General features: G+C 45.7%; 1 protein-coding gene across 5 annotated transcripts; it reads right to left on the bottom strand.

The window, feature by feature from the left end:
* Nucleotides 1-1935: 1935 nt before the first annotated feature.
* LOC125114552 (ADP-ribosylation factor 2) lies at nt 1936-16712 on the bottom strand. Of its 5 annotated transcripts, none has more exons than XM_047757895.1 (5): nt 16624-16712; nt 14124-14290; nt 11705-11815; nt 5496-5620; nt 1936-3694 (listed from the first exon to the last, which is right to left on the bottom strand). In XM_047757895.1, the coding sequence occupies exons 2-5, from the start codon at nt 14269-14271 to the stop codon at nt 3533-3535; spliced, it is 546 nt and encodes a 181-aa protein (XP_047613851.1). In that variant the 5' UTR covers nt 14272-14290; nt 16624-16712; the 3' UTR covers nt 1936-3532. The 5 variants fall into 5 exon arrangements, with proteins under 5 accessions (XP_047613851.1, XP_047613852.1, XP_047613854.1 ...); XM_047757896.1 differs by lacking the exon at nt 16624-16712 and adding an exon at nt 16235-16541; XM_047757898.1 differs by lacking the exon at nt 16624-16712 and adding an exon at nt 14867-14891.
* Between the last annotated feature and the right edge of the window lie 271 nt (nt 16713-16983).

A 16983-nucleotide genomic window follows, 5' to 3' on the forward strand; every position in this document is an offset into this window, starting at 1 on the left:
GGTTCTAAAATTTATTGTAGTGATCTGTCTCACCGTCTGTGAGGATACTAAAACCAGTGAGCTGTGATGGGCGAACTGTATAGGTATGTGAAGTATATCTCAATAAGGCTGCTGCCAAAAAAGGTGAAAAGAATATCAAAAATGTCGAGTGAAAAAAAATGGGTCTCCAGAGCATACTGTCCGATTTTCTGTGTACTGTTTGACAACCTCCACCAGATATCTGTGGACAAAGGACTCAGGTCACCTTAAGGCGTCATGCTTCACCTCACTTGAAACCTACCTCCACAGTAGAAAGTCACTTGTCTTGAGCAACTCACATGCAAATGTCCTCAGCCCTGTTAAGGCGTTATTTTAAAGAGATCAAATTACATGATCTACAATGTATAGGACTGACTTGTGGACCACCCCCCATTACGCTTATATTCTCGGTATTCACAGAGAACTGTACCCAAGGAAATCAAGGGTCAGTTTGAGTCCAGCTGAATCCAGCTAGTGAATGGACAGAGCCCTAATTTCAGCCTTGGCCTTTGATTCCAGATTCAGAGCTCTCACCATTCTGATAGGGTGACTGGGCGACCATTCATCCCCCATTATGCCCCGTGCCCCTGCATATTATTGGAAGCATCCCTTCCCCTCTCAAGGTAATACATTCCAGTCACCTAACTATAGGGCAGTCTTTTTCCTGGGGCTCTGCCTCATCTGTCATCAGGTTGGTGCTTTAGGACTGGGGCAGGCTAATAGCATCTCAGCATTTCCCAAAGCACCTACCAGCTCCCCAGGTCCCTCCTCTGCCCAGAAGAGGCAAATCCATAGAAACAGGAGGTAGATTAGTGGTGGCCAGAGGCCACAGGGGAGTTAGGAATAGGAAATGGATCCAGGGTTTCTTTTGGGGGGTGATGAGCACATCTAAAATGACTAGTGGTGGTTGCACAACTCTGAGTATAGGTTAAAAATCACATTAAAAAAAAAGAAAAAGAAAACAAAGTGAGCATGGGACAGAGTAATGTGCTTTTTAAAATAAGCATCCCTCGGAGTTCCCGTCGTGGCGCAGTGGTTAACGAATCCGACTAGGAACCATGAGGTTGCGGGTTCGGTCCCTGCCCTTGCTCAGTGGGTTAAGGATCCGGCGTTGCTGTGAGCTATGGTGTAGGTTGCAGACGCGGCTTGGATCCCCCATTGCTGTGACTCTGGCGTAGGCTGGCAGCTACAGTTCTGATTAGACCCCTAGCCTGGGAACCTCCATATGCCGCGGGAGCGGCCCAAGAAATGGCAAAAAGAAAAAAAAAAAAAAAGGCATCCCAGCTAGTATTATTAGCATCTCCCATGGTTAGGAAAGGACAGATGATTCAGTAGGATCAGGAGGTAAATAGAGCAGGAAAGATTAAACATAGCCCCCATCTCATCCCACTTCAGTGCTAATTAGTTTGTGGCCAGCATGCTGTTCACGCTTGGACATTTATAAGAGATCCCCAGAAAAACATCGGGTAAGGCATCCAGAGGTCTGAGACATTGAACCTCACAACCCTCTGAATAGCTGTCCCCACTTAACAGCTCAACAAACTGAAGCTCAGAGATATGGAAGCAAAGTGTAACAGGCCTGAGGCCAAGCAGCTGGTGAGGGGCACAGCTGGGATGTGAACACGCTTTCAGGGACCCTAGTCTTTGCTCAAGGCTACTACACTGAAGTACCCCCCAGCCTTTCCCAAATCACCAGCTCCAGAGTCCTAGAAAGGCAGTAGCTGAAGGTGTCCCGTAAGATAAGAGTGGGGAGTACTGCTGATGGCAGAAGGGCCAGCACAGCACCTTTGCAGTTCTTGCCTTTTGCACAAGTGCTGTGGGGGTTCTCAACAGCACGTCGGCTGAGATGGAGAGGGAAAGGGATTTTAAAGTGGCTCAAGACATCCAGAAGCACATGGATGGCTGTCCTCCCCTCTGTCCAAAGCAAGGTCTTTATTGTCCAGCCAATCAACACATGTTCACCCAGGCCTAGTGCTGTACCAGGCACACGGTATTGAGCATAAATACAAAAGTGTAAGACACAGGTCCTGCCAGTCTGAGGTGTACAGTCTAAATGTTTCTCAGGACTTAACCCCATGAGTAAAAATCAAATCTGGACTCTGTAGCCAGGAGTACAATGAGCATTCTTTAAAGTCACTATTTGAAAGAAAAACATTACATCCCACATTTATCATGGCATGAAAGTTCTTCCTAGTTATAGCTACTACATTGCTGTCAATAAACACGGTTTACTTTTGTTAAAATTCACCTAACATGTTCCTCCTTGGCAAAGGAATTTTAAAAGGTAGTAGTGGAAGAGCTTCGGTGCAAATTTGGCCAACAGCTGTCTGGGCAAAAGTGCTCTAGATACCGAGTGACTGAGCTCATTTCCGGGCCATTTCTCCGACTGTTCTGAGGACAACTTAAGACATCTTTCCACCGAAGACATTACTCCCAGCCAGATGAGGGAGTCAGGGCTACGGAGAGTGGTCTGGACGAGACATTCTTCATAGCGAACTTTAGCACCAACCACCTCGGGGACCACACCAGGGGCTGCCGGGAGCTTCACCCCCCCGTGTTGACCACCTGATTCTCTGACAGACGCACAGAACTCACAGGCGTGTGGTTCTGGGAATAGCAGCTCATCCAAACCGAAGGCTGGACTGAGACACTGTACACAGTGACGGTTCCACCCCAGGAGGGAACGTCCAGCTGTGAGCGGAGAACATTCAGCACAAAGCAGACACGTGGGAGCAGCGGTCTCAGGAGCCTGAAGCCCGGGGCGGTGATGCAGGCACACAGGCTCCACCGGCACCTCCTGCCTTAACTGGACCCTGCGCGTGCGGCTGTGGAGCCCGGGGAAGAGCCTTTGCTGCGTGCTGGGGTCACGACCCCAGGGTCTCCATTTGGCAACTAAGAGGCAAAGAAGGAAAGGACTGGATGCTTTTCTAGAGTTTCTAGGTCCTGATACCCTCATGGAAAAAGACCACCGATTCCTTTCAATTAAACCAGGAAATCCAGGTTAGAATATCGCTTCAGGGAAAAGTTCAAATTTGAACTTCTTACCTGCAGGAAGCAAGAGCCTTTTTCTCTTGAGGACCACTTGCTTCAAAGCACTGAAAGGTGAGCTGCTAGCTCTGGCAGTGATGGGAAAAGGATGCCAAAGTCTGAGCGGACCCCAGGTGGGCAGAGACGCCAGACCCAGGATGGCACAAAGGAACTCGGTCCCCGCCCACCCTCCGCCTTCTTCCCATCTCGAGGCCACTCTGGTTGTTGTGCACGGAGCCTCCTGGGCCCCTGCATCCACTGCCAAACTGGCCATCACGGCCATTAAAATGGAAGGTAGCATTTAAAATGTAACACTCGTTGTTCATAACATGTAAGACTGGTTTCCCTAGCACATGTATAAGGCACCATGTGAGAAAGCTGCTCCCACGCCCGGCCACACGCCCACACTCGGCTCCTCACACGCACACACGCACACAGAGAGGCCAGCTGCTTTGGCCATGATGCACAGGGAACGGAGCGCTTCCCGTCACTTCTGGTTTTTGAGCTGGTTGGAGAGCCAGTCCAGGCCTTCGTAAAGCCCATCTCCACTGGTGGCACAAGTAGCCTGAATGTACCAGTTCCTCTGGCGGAGGGAGTGTAAGCCGAGCTTGTCTGTTATCTCTGCTGCATTCATAGCATTGGGAAGATCCTTGAAAGAGAATATTCAAATGTCAGTTTATAAATGTTCCATCCACGTAACAGAGTATGAAGCTTTTCCCCCAAACCTGCTCTTAACCCACAAGCTTATCTCTAGCCTCCCAGTGGCTCAGGCCCTAAACCTTGAAATCATCCCAAATTTTTCTCTCTCTCCTCTCACAACTCCATGCTAGGAAATGCCCCCAGCTCTATCCTCAGATATATTCAGAACCTGCCACTTCTCACCATCTCCATAGCTGTGCCCTGCACCTACCATCGTCTATCATTTCTTCCTTGGGTTAGTGAAATGACCTCTGGTTGGTCCCCCCACTTCCGTTCTTGTTCCCAGGGAGTGTATCCTCACCTCGCAGTCAATGAAAGATCAAAACCCTGCGACAGCTCCATCTCCTGGGGTCCCTTAGGATGTTCTGTGAGGCCTTGGTGACCTAAGCCCCTGTGACCCCTCCTCATTGTCCTGCTTCACTTTTTTAATACAGCACTCACCGCACGTTACTGTATCATAAAACTGACTTCAGTGTGCGTATTCTCTGCCTCCCCTAACAAGAATGCAAGCTTTACTGGGGCAGGGATCTCTATCTTGTTCTCTGATGTATTCCAAGTGCCTAGAACTGTGCCTGGCATGTAGTGAGGTCAGACTGAATTGGAATAAATCAGCATTAAAGAGCAAGGCAGATCTGGCTGCAAGGATATGGAAGGACATCAAAGCTATGCTAGGGGAAGAAGCAGGTTGCAAAGCAATGCAGAATATGATCTCCAGAACTGAAATATGAATATAATCATATAATCGCCGCTTATATAGGCACAGGGAGTTACATCTCTAGAAAGAAGTATGAGAAATTTAACAATGTCTTACCCTGAAGAGTGGGGCTAGAATGTTTCACTTGCTATTCTGAACTGTCTGCGTGTTTATACCATGAGCATGTTCTGTTTTTATAATTGAAAAGCACAAGTGTTATTTTCTTTTAGGAAAGTCTGTTACGTTCAAACTGACATTGATCCTAGTGGTAGGGTCATAGCTGAGTGAGTGAAGATCGACTCTCCCCTGAAAATCGTGCTGACAAAGAGCTAGATGACAAGAGAAAATGCTTTGAATAAATCCGAAGTGACGAACAGGATGCAGCACCACCCGAACAATATGATCTCCCTTATATAACAAACATCGTCACGGAGGAGAAAGTGGAAGGAAACACATCACAACGTGACGGTGGATATCCAGGCTGGAGCAGTCCACAGGATTCTGCCTTCTCGTCCACGCTTGGTTCAGCTTTGAGTCCTAAGGCTGCATGGTTCTACCTCCTCCTCCCGCTCCTTTTTTACTGCTTTATGTTATATTTACACAGTTTCTCCAACGATAGGCCCCATCTGATCCAATCTCATCTTCTCCTTTGCTCCCCCTACTCCCCACTCCATCCCTGCTGCACTGGCTGCCTTGCTGTTCCTAGAACAGCCTGGCTCTCTGCCTGCTGGACTTCGGTCTCTGCTCAGATGTCGTCTTATCAGAGAGGCATTCTGGCCCTTCCTCCAAGAAAACTCCTCCCGGACATATTACATGTTATTTATTGACTGACTCCCTACTAAAATGTAAACTCCATGAACACAGGGATTTTTGTCTGTCTGGTTCACTGCTATATCACCAATACCTAAAATGATGTCTGGATCTTAGTGAAAGTCAGTGGCTATTTGTTGAGCAAGTGAACGAATAGAAAAACAGGAGGTGAAGGGGAGGGTCATGGTAGCAAGTGAAGAGAGGGAGGCAGGCATCTAATTAAATATGCAGAAAGCCAGAGACATACCTGTTTATTTACAAACACCAATAAAACTGCATCTCTGAGCTCATCTTCAGCTAACATTCTGGTTAGTTCTTCTCGGGCTTCATTGACCCGCTCTCTATCGTTACTGTCGACCACAAAAATCAGACCTGGAAAGAAATCGCAAGTGTATTAGTAATCAGAACCTGGGAAGGGCAGCTGTTTACATGTCCTCACAGCTTCTCCCTGCTTACGAGTGTGGTTTCACCCAAAGCAATCAATACAGAAGGATGTATGATCGCTAGAAGTGGGAAGCCTGCTGTACAGGCAACTAGCCTTTTTCAGAGGCATCATAGCCCTTTACCAGATTATCAATAACAAGAACATAGAGAGCAAACAAGAACACAGAAAAGGTTAGGGGTTTTTTTTGGTTGTTGTTGCTGTTGTTTTTTGGCTGCCCTGCGGCATGTGGAGTTACCTGGCCAGGGATCAGATCTGAGCCATGCCAGATCCTTTAATCCACTGTGCCCGGCTAGGGATCGAACCTGCGTCCTGGCACCACAGGGACATCGCCAATTCTGTTGCACCACAGCACGAACTCTTAGGCTCTTTTTTTCTTCCCCCCATCTTTTTAGGGCCCACCCACAGCATATGAAAATTCCCAGGGTAGGGGTCAAATCTGAGGTGTAGCTGCTGGCCTACACCACAGCCACGGCAACGCGGGATCCGAGCCACATCTCTAACCTACACCACAGCTCATGGCAAAACCAGATCCTTAACCCACTGAGCAAGGCCAGGGATCAAACCTGCATCCTCATGGATACTAGTCAGATTTGTTTCCACTGACCAAAATAGGAACTCCTCCTAGGCTCACTTTTAATCACTTCACTTCTACATCATGCCTACATGATGAAGACCCAATAAAAATCTATGGACACCCAAGTTCAGGTAAGTTCCCTCCTGGTTGCCAATGCTCTGTGCACGACACACCGATGCTGGCTGCATGAGAAGACGACACAGGCTTTGGGTGTGGGACCTCAGATCTGTGCATCTCTTCCCTTGGCTGGTTCCTTTGTGTTCTTTTGCTATAACAAAACTGTGATCCTGGGTATAGCATTTTCCTGAGTCCTGTGAGTTGTTTTAATGAATTATTGACCCTGAGGGGATAGTGGGAAGTGCCACACTTGGAGCCAGCTGAAAAAAAAGGGAATGTGGTCTGCAGAGCCCCAAATTTGAGGTAGTATCTGAGAGTCTTGAGCTCTTAAGCTGTGACGTCTGGCCCAACACCAGGTGGTTGGTGTCAGGAGTCTTTGCAGCATCCCACACTACACAGCAGCACAGAAATCCCAGGAAGCAAGAGTAGGTCGAAGAAAGGTACTACCCCAGTTGTCTCTGGGCAAAGGTGGCTGAAACCTGCACAGGCCTGGTCACTGCCACACTGGCTGGAGGAAGAGGTGGGGCTGGACGAGGTGCCCAGGAGTCACTATCCAGACCAGGATGGGGAGGACTCTTAGCAGTGGTCCTCGTGATAGTAACGGTGATGACAGCTTGGTGGTTAGCTGACAACAGGCCCTCTATGAGACAAACCAGGAGGGAGCTGCCAAAAGAACTAATTTGATCTGAGGCTGTATCAACTGGAGTGCTAGCAGTTCAGTTTCTAAAATATGGGCAATAAAAAGCCGACTCTACTGTACATTAGTGAGAGTTAGGTGGTCAGTGGTGGACCCCACGCTCTAAGACACAGGCAAACTGGAGGGATCCAAAGAATGACTAGGATGGCAGAGGAATCAGATACCATGTCACAGGAAAAATAACGTGCATGACTGGGAAAACTTTACTTTGGGAAAATACTCATTGGGGGGACTGAGCTGTTTTCAAATATCTAAAAGCTATGACATAAAGAGAGGTCCAACTTGTTTTATAGAGGAGGTCAAGGTGATAAAGGGTCAACAGAACTGAAGGTGCAGTGGGCTGTCTCAGGAGGCACACCTGTCACTGGAGACATCTGTGTGCAGCTAAGCCGCCACTTGGGACACTGCAAAAGGGACTCTGCTGGCAGGAAAAGGGTAGTGGGTTCCAATGACCTCTGGCTTCCTTCTGACAACGAGATCTCATAAGCAGGCCTAGGAGGGAACACCGGTGCTGGCCCTCTCCTTTGCTGCTCTCCAGGCCCACCCAACAGCTGCCGGAGCAGCTCCCTCCGACAGGCGGGAGCTCCCACGGCTTCTGGATGTTTGGGGCTTACATGAGAGTCAAAAGTCGTGTCTGTTACATCACATGAGACCAAAAAATGCAGAACATTCAAAATTCCCCCCAAAGATTTGAGAGGCTGCCAGTAAGTTCTGGACTCTGATCCTATCTAAGCAAATGAAATCCTCAAATTTGAGGAGATCCTTAGTCTCCAATTCAAAAATAACAGGATGGAAGCTGACCCCTCTGTCATTCCTAATAAAAATAAGGCTTTATAAATATTAGGTCCCATTTTATACTCTTTTTATTTAAATCCTTATGTGAGAAACAAAAGAACCTAGCATCAGACCGACTATGCTTTCGAACTAAGAAAACCTAGAAAAGGCAAATTTACACATGAATAGTGTACCGTAATTTGTTTTTTAAAGTGGGGAGGGATATATATCTACAGCTGTTTGTATATGCACAAAATATCTTTGGACAGATACACAAGGAATAAAGATGGTTGTCTATGGGTGGGGAACTGGGTGGTTAGGAGGCAGGAATGAGATGGTGACTTTTCACTATATACTTTTATTTCTCTTAAAAGTTTTAACCATATAAATATATTGCCATTTAGCAAATTAAAATAACTGAACCTGTAATCAAGGGAGAAAAATCTTTCCACATTAAAACTAATGGACCATTTTATGTGAGAGCTAAGCTTTCATTAATTCTGTCCAACTCAACATACTAGACAGACTGACTGTTGGGAAGTTGGCAGGAAAAATAAGAGCAATGTCAAGATTACTAAGGGCTGAAACATTTGGACCCACCAGACGGCAAATCCAGTCTTCAAACAGTCCCCATTTCCTGATATGAAGAGTCTAAATCCACCCCAGGAGCTCCCGTTGTGGTTCACTGGGTTGAGAACCCGACCAGTATCCATGAAGATGCGGGTTCAATCCTTGGCCTCGCTCAGCATTGCCGTGAGCTGTGGTATAGGTTGCAGATGCGGCTCGGATCTGGTGTGGCTGTGGCATAGGCTGGCAGCTGTAGCTCCAATTGGACCGCTAGCCTGGGCACTTCTATATGCTGCTGGTGTGGCCCTAAAAAGACAAAAAATAAATAAATAAATGACCCACCCCAAGGTCCTAGAATATATAGCCAGTTCCCCACCATCAAAGCAATAGTTACCAAAGTTCAGTAAAATTAGGCTTGTTATAAACAGAATATTGAAAACAAAAAGGCATTTCAATTTGGTGACTTGAGTGTGACAGCTCTTAACAGGATGGGTAAAGGGAACCTTTCTAGGGAATGAGGACATAAAACCTCTACTAATTTGGGCTCTGTGACAGTTAATTTTATGTGTCAGCTTGCTTGGGTCACAGGGTGCCCAGACATTTGGTCAAACAGTCCTTCTGGGTGTGTCCATGAGGGTGTTTCTGGATGAGATTAACATCTGAATCAAGACACTAAGTAGACACCCCTCCCCAAGTGCCCGAACCCAAACCAGTGAAGGTCTGAATAGAACCAAAAAAATTAAGAGAATTCACGCTCTAACTTCCAGCTGGGATATCTGTCTTCCGCCTTTGGACTGGAACTTGCACCATCAGCTCTCCTGGTTCCCCAGCCTGCCAAACACAGATTCTGGGACTTCTCAGCCCCCATAACCATGTAAGCCCATTCCTTATAATAAATCTTTATTATATATATATATAATACTATATATATGATTTATTATATACATATAATATCTATGTATGTATATCCATTCATCCAATTGGTTCTATTTTTCTGAAGAACTTAAACTAATACAGGCTCTTATCTGAGTGCCTACTACTCTCCAACCACAGAACTAAGCATTTTATAAAATCAACCTCATTTAAGCCAAATGATCCAGCACAAGAGGTATCACCTCTATTTTATAGATGAGGAAATTGAGACAGGAAAGATAACCTTCCTAAGGTTTCATAGCAAGGCTGTGGTTCAAATCCACACTTTCTACTTTTATTATTCATCAGGAATTGCAATAGTTTGAACAATATGGCAAGTTGTCAATCCAGATTAAATGGACGCTCTGAGTGTCAAAAGTTGTACTGTCTGCAATGGACTAAAACACAAAGATATAAAAATCTAAGTGTCAGTCATGGAAAGTTGGGTATCACGTTGTTTCTCTGAAAAATCAATGAAGGGAAAGGAAAAATCAATGAAGGGAAACATTGATTTCTTACACAAACTATACTTAAGAGAAACCAAATATCTGATGAAGGAATGCTTTGCTTAGAAGGACTGCAGCTGATAAATGCAGTTGTGATGACAGAAAAAGAAAATGGAGAGATAAACTGTTGTAGATTAAGAGACTAAAGAGACATAACAATGAAACATGGTGTGTAAACTTTGATTCCTGATGCAAACAAACCAAATGTGGAAAGGACATATCTGATACAATTGGGGAAATTTGAATAAGGATCAGGGTACCAGCCATTAAAGAAAGACTATTAATTTTGGAGGTGTGATAATGCATAGAGATTATGTTTTTAAAAAGGCATTATTGGAGTTCCCTTGTGGCATCATGGGTTAAAGATCCAGCGTTGTCACTGCAGGGGCCTGGGTCACTGCTGTGGTACAGGTTCAGTCCCTGGCCCAGGAACTTCCACATGCCATGAACACAGCCCCCCAAAAAGGCATTATCAGTTTGAAATGAACACTAAGGATGTATGCATAAAAGGCATCAAGTCTGGCATTTGCTATAACACACTCTGGGCAGAATGTCAATAACTTGAAGCTGCGTGATGGTTACATGGGGATTCGTTATGTATACTCTTCTGTTTTAAATTTTCCACTAACAAAAGTGAAAAAAATGCGTGATTTTGAGGAAAGGCATGTTAAATCTAGAGAGTGAAGGAATAACTACAAGTAGAGTTAAGGGTTAAGGCAATAGCTAAAATAATGATAAATAATACATAGATAATATAAAGGGACAGTCAGCTTGAGTATTTGGTCTGAAAGAGACTGACAAATACAGGTCTTTACTATGAAACACATGCAATGAAAACACCACGAAATTCTAAAATGACTATGTAGATGCCACATGGGTATGATTTTATATGACAATCAGGGTGTGAAAATTATGTGAACAGCTTATGGGTATCTTGATAGGCAATATCCTTTAAGATACCATTTATCTAAAATATAATCAATGGGAGTTCCCGTCGTGGCACAGTGGTTAACGAATCCGACTAGGAACCATGAGGTTGCGGGTTCGGTCCCTGCCCTGGCTCAGTGGGTTAACGATCTGGCGTTGCCATGAGCTGTGGTGTAGGTTGCAGACGCGGCTTGGATCCCGAGTTGCTGTGGCTCTGGTGTAGGCCGGCAGCTACAGCTCCGATTCGACCCCTAGCCTGGGAACCTCCATATGCCGCGGGAGCGGCCCAAAGAAATAGCAAAAAGACAAAAAATAAATAAATAAATAAAATATAATGTAATCAATGAAAAAAACTCAGGCTAATAGGGGAGTGGGACACATGAAACCCCTGACTTTTCAGAAACCAATGGTAAGGAAATAAGGTAGTGATGTGGGACATTCATGTCTATTCACGCATTAGTAGAATAACAGGGCAGCAGGGAGGGACTGCAGCCACACAGGACGCTGGGATTTGGAGTTCCAGCCATTCCTGTTCTATCTCTTTTCTTGCCATAGGCATGATTTTTAGATATTCTCAACAGGTTTAAAAGAGTTTCAAATTATGAATTCAGACTCTTCCAAAATCGGTACTTTAACCAAGGCACATATAACTTTCGCTGAACTAAAAAGATAAAAGTCATTAAGACAACCACTTTCAAACTGTTCTGGATTAAGAGGCAAGTCCTATGTAAGGCATTAAAGGCCAAGTACTTTTTCAAGGAAGGCAGGGACTGCTTCTCAAAGAGACCTCCCCAGTAAGTATAAGTGGGTCATCAGAGGAGAAGGAGTGACTGACAGTCCAAATAAAGCCTAGCACCACAAGGATTTGCTTCAAGCGTCCAGCTTTAGATGCGCCTAACAGAAATGGTCCCAAGGCTAGAAACCGGGTAACCTTTACCTTGTGTGTTCTGGAAATAATGTCGCCATAAAGGTCTGATTTTGTCTTGGCCACCGACATCCCAGACTGTGAAGCTGATGTTTTTATATTCCACCGTCTCCACATTGAAACCTAAATTGGGAAGAGGCAGAAAACGTTTAATGAAGACTTTTGCTGGTTCAACAATTCAAAGTAATTTCAGCTAACATTTGGACAGTGTTTTTAATTTACAAAGCAACTTGCCAGTCAAAGATCTATAGCTTACAAAACAGACTGTGTTAGTCAGCTTGCTCCCCTATTCATCACGACAGGTGTCTCAAAGCTACTCTTCCCCAATTTCCCACCTCCCCTCTCTTCCTACAGATTTTTTTTTTTTTGCTTCTATTTAGGGCTGCACCTGCAGCATATGGAAGTTCCCAGGCTAGGGGTTGGATCAGAGCTGCAGCTGCAGGCCTACACCACAGTCACAGCAATGTGGGATACAAGCTACATCTGCAGCCTACACCATAGCTTGCGGCAACCAGATCCTTAAAACCCACAGATCGAGGCCGGGGATCAAACCCGCATCCTCATGTATACTATGTTGGGTTCTTAACCCACTGAGCCACAATGGGAACTCTCTCCCTGCAGATCTTATGGCATACCTCAGGGCAAACAGAAGCCACCAGTGGGAATGCTTCCACCTCCCACGACCCAATGGAGAAACCCACCTACCCCTTCACCCATAATTTTCTCCCTCTCGCTTGGAACAATGGAAGGGGGCATCTATCCAGTGCCAGTTCCATCCACACTGGGAGCTTCTACTCTGACTATTTTCAGCCCCTCTCCAAAACTTCCAGCCTGTTCTCCACAGCATGCTTAGGTTGTTTACATCTTTCCAAAAAAACCCTTTCTGGGGAGTTCCCGTTGTGGCCCAGTGGGTTAAGAACCCAACTAGTATCTAGAGGATGTGGGTTCTCTTGGCCAAAGCAAGCCACGTGGCCAGGCTCAGCATCACTGTGGAAGAGGACTGCACAGGGGTGTGGCTACTGAGGGGCATGATTCACTGGGGGCCATGAGTTTAACAATCTACCACAAGATCAGTATTCAGTTCATTCACCAAATATTTACTGGACATCCACTATGTGCCAGGCATTTTGCTAGGTGCTTGGGGAGAGTGGTGAACAAGGCAGACGTGGCGCCGCTCTCATTTACATTTTGGGAAGAGAAACGATGAGAAAGCAATGACAGATGTGCTGAGAGTTACTAAGAGGTTCAGGTTGCTATGGAAACATAACAGGGGAAAACCCATCCAAGGGGTCAGGAAAGGTGCCCCTGTGAAATGATGCTTAAACTGAGACCAAAAGAATGAGCTGGCACTAGCTACGTAAAGGGGGGAGGGAGGGAGGAAGAAGGCAGGAAAGCAGTCAGTCCGCAGAGAGGAAATGACATAGAAAGAGATCCAAACACATTGTCTAAGGCAGAGTAAGCTGGAAAACAACACAAAGATAGTCACCAAAATCACAGTGTTTTTTAATACCTGCTTACATGTCTTTTGATGTATTACATTATGGAAGCACGAATTATTTTTATAATTGGAGAAAACCAAGCAATTACGCTGTTTTCATTATGGACCGTAACATTTTTAAAATTGCGGGTATGAACATTTTCTCCATCTGGTTTCCTCCTTTAAATGTTGCAATCTCTGCAGCTGCTGCCCAAGTTGGAAGTTGATCGGTCCATTCCCATGCCTAATCCAACATTTGGAGCACTACTCACATTCATATGCTATCCTGGGGAGCCTCTTCTCGTCCAAGAGTTTGGCTGGAGGCGATCCATAAGGCAAAGACTAAGTTCTGTCAAAACTGCCCTTGCAAAAGCCTTAAATAGTTGACAAAATACACTGTGGGTTTGCAGGAATAACTACACCGCCAGATTGTCCTCCAGCATTGGAACAAATCAGATCCTTCAGCTGACCACCAGCTCAAGTAGCTGGCACGAGCCAGAGTGAAGAAGGAAAAAAAAAAAAATCACACTACATCTTTATACACTGGGAGCATACTCGGTGTGAAAAGATGCTTCCACTTAGAAAGGCCAGCTGGAAGGAAGACCGAAGAGGAAGCAACCAGTCCTAGCTCCCATCTCACACTTAGGCTGGGACACCTGCTAACTGAGAGGAATGAAGGGCATAACTGCCCGGACTGCTTTCATGACTGTTGTCGTCTTTTTCGCTAAGCGGATAGGTTATGTTTCTTCCAACTAAATGTGTTCATATGACTCCCCTGTAATCCTAGCAATGTGCCAGACGTGCCAGGGAGCAACTGGAAAATTATGTATTACCTGGCTTAAAAGTTTACACTCTTAGACAAGATTTTCAAGAAGAAACATGCCATAAAATAAGACGTGTATAAAAGGTAACGTGTTACAGTGTAAACGGTCCCGTCCCAGGCCGTCAACATACCGATTGTAGGGATGGTTGTCACAATCTCTCCCAGCTTCAACTTATATAAGATGGTGGTCTTCCCAGCGGCATCCAAACCCACCATCAGAATCCGCATCTCTTTTTTCCCAAAGAGACTTTTAAAGAGTTTTTCAAAAACGTTCCCCATTGTAATTGAATTCTGTTACCTGAAGGAAAAGAGAGGCAAATCAAGTAGTTGTTATTTGCAGAAATACAGACATACAAATACAAGGTATATACATGAAATATAAGTTTCTAATAGAGGTGGCGCCTCGTAAAAATGAAACAATTTTAAGTATCGTTTGGCCAATAAAGAGCAGAGTATCTTGTCTTCAAAGGGCAACTCAACTAAGCCTTTTGATGCCCTGCCAAAAATTTCCGTTTTTCCACTGCAGCATCCAAGTGAGATAGGTGGAAGCACAGTCTCAATGGTGGCAGGCTTTAGTTATCTGAAGTACGGAAGCTGTGACACAACAGATACCACTAATACTTCTGAAATGAGAACTTAAGAGCAGAGAACCAGTTTATTTTACACAATGTGAAGCAAAGTCTTTAAGTCAGGGTAAATAGTAACATCTCTTAGAAATTCAGTAGTTGCCTTTGGCTAGCAGACCACATCAATACCCAGAAAAATTTTCAGAGGTGAGGAAATACAGCAATGGGAAACTACACTGCTAACAGAGAAATTAAGTAGGCAAAGAGTTGCAAATATACCATAGCATCCAGTGTTGACCGTTACTCACCTTACTCTTAATTTTTTTTCCCCCTTTGGCTTTGACAGCAGCAGCATTTGGAAATTCCTGGGCCAGAGATCAAACCTGCACCAGGGCAGTGCCCTGAACCACAGCAATGGCCAGAATGGATCTTTAACCTACTACACTACCAGAGAACGCCTTAATCAATTTTTTTAACTTTTTTTGACATATAGATATAGGAGTCCCCACTGTGGCCCAACGGGATCAGTGGTTATCTCTGCAGCACCAGAACACAGGTTCGATCCCCGGCTTGGCACAGCGGGTTAAAGGATCTAGCACTACTGCAGCTTCGGCACAGGTCACAAGTATGGCTTGGATCTGATCCCTGGCCTGGGAACTCCATATGCCTCAGGGCAGCCAAAAAGAGGGGAAAATAATACAATTTACATATAGATATAAACATACATGATAACATTTACTTCAATGAAATGTCATAAACCAAATCAAAAAATGATTTGGTTGTGCCCAGATTTCCTCGTGCCCCTTCCCAGTCATTACTCCCCAAAAGGTGTACTGACATCTAACTGCATAAATGCTCAGTATTTTATTTTTCAGTAGAGTGCATGAAAGATTATATAAAAGAAGCCAATAGCAAAGACAGATTGGCTTTGCTGAAATTTACTCTACATCTTTAATTTTAACGAATCAGCCTATTTGAAGTGTGAGTCACATTCCAATTAAAGACTTAGAAGCAGTACTGAATACAACCCTTGTTTCCCTTTCAACTGCAAACCAAAGGAAAACTTTACTCCTGGGCAGAGCAGGGATAAGATGGAACAAGAACAGTCCATCTCCCATTCATCAGAACCCTAGGGACCTCAGAGGGGAGGTCACCAAATTCGAGGCCCCACCTCTAAAACTGAACCTTGTCCTACAGTAGCTTAACTTCATGGATGATGTCCAAGCACACATCGTTTTATTCTACGACCTGAGAAAAGGGTCGGAAAATTTATCCTGCACATAAATTAGGTATAGGCAAACTACTCTAACCAAAGAATGATGCTCAATGTTTTAATCATTCATACAAGAGCCGCACAGAGTAAGTATATAGAAATACAACGCACTGCAGTACTCAAAAAGCTTGTTGGGCGACAAACTAAAGGGTCTTTGTCTTTGTTTCCGAAAAAGGACAAATCTCATAAATGAGAAAAACAGTGAGGAACATGCTGGGAGAAGGAAGGTTACTTCCCACTTGCATGTCCTATGAAGCAAATACTCGATTCCTCCTCCCAACCGCACACAGTATACACATCCCATGTTCTCCCTCCGGCCTCTCTTTTTTCCTACTCATCTGCTGAGCTGCTGCAGACCCTCTGGAAGACGCTGCCGACCCTGGCGCCTCTTTGGCACGCTCACCCTCCCCTCCCATGAGCACCAACTGTCCATCAGGGAGAATTGCGGGAAGATGTCCAGGACAAGAACCGGAGCAAGTGGCCAAGTGGGCGTGCGCAGCGGGTGAGCAGACGCGCCAGGTCCCCGGGGAAGGCCTCCGAGTGTCCCTTCTGCCTGGCCTCCAGGCCTCTTCCTCTCGAAGTGCGGGCCCTCGGGAGAGCAGAGAGCCCAGCAGAGGATGAGAGCCAAGTCTCTCGATCCCCGCAGCCTGGCCATTCTTCTCATAGGGCAGAAAAGGGACAGGGAACCCAAACGCTTTGTGAAGGCCACCTGCTGCTCTCTAGTTTCCCGACCTCTAAAGGTGCGGAAATCCAGCCAGGCCTTCAGCCATCTCTCCCTCGCCTGTGACTCACCTGCCGCCGAACTAAGCACTGGAACCAATACCGCTGCCTTTAAGAATTCGGATCCCCTCCGCAAAATGGCGATAGGCTCGGGGCGGGAGCAGTAACCAACCAATCACTCCCTGACTCTTGGAGTTTATTTCTACCAGTGAGCTCGAAGTCCGTGAGTGACGACAAGTCTGACCAATGCCAAGGAGAATAAAAGCCTAGGAGGGCGGACACCCGCCCCTGGGGACCTAGGCGACGGCACGAAGCTTTGGAAATACCGGCTTCATTCTCCAATGACAACGTACCGCGTCCCGGCGAGACACGCCCATGTGCCCCGGCCCAGTGCTGCTCGTGACCAATCAAAAAAGTAAAAAAAAAAAAAAC

The sequence above is a fragment of the Phacochoerus africanus genome, chromosome 14 (assembly GCF_016906955.1).
Source record: "Phacochoerus africanus isolate WHEZ1 chromosome 14, ROS_Pafr_v1, whole genome shotgun sequence".
Taxonomy (NCBI): Eukaryota; Metazoa; Chordata; class Mammalia; order Artiodactyla; family Suidae; genus Phacochoerus; species Phacochoerus africanus.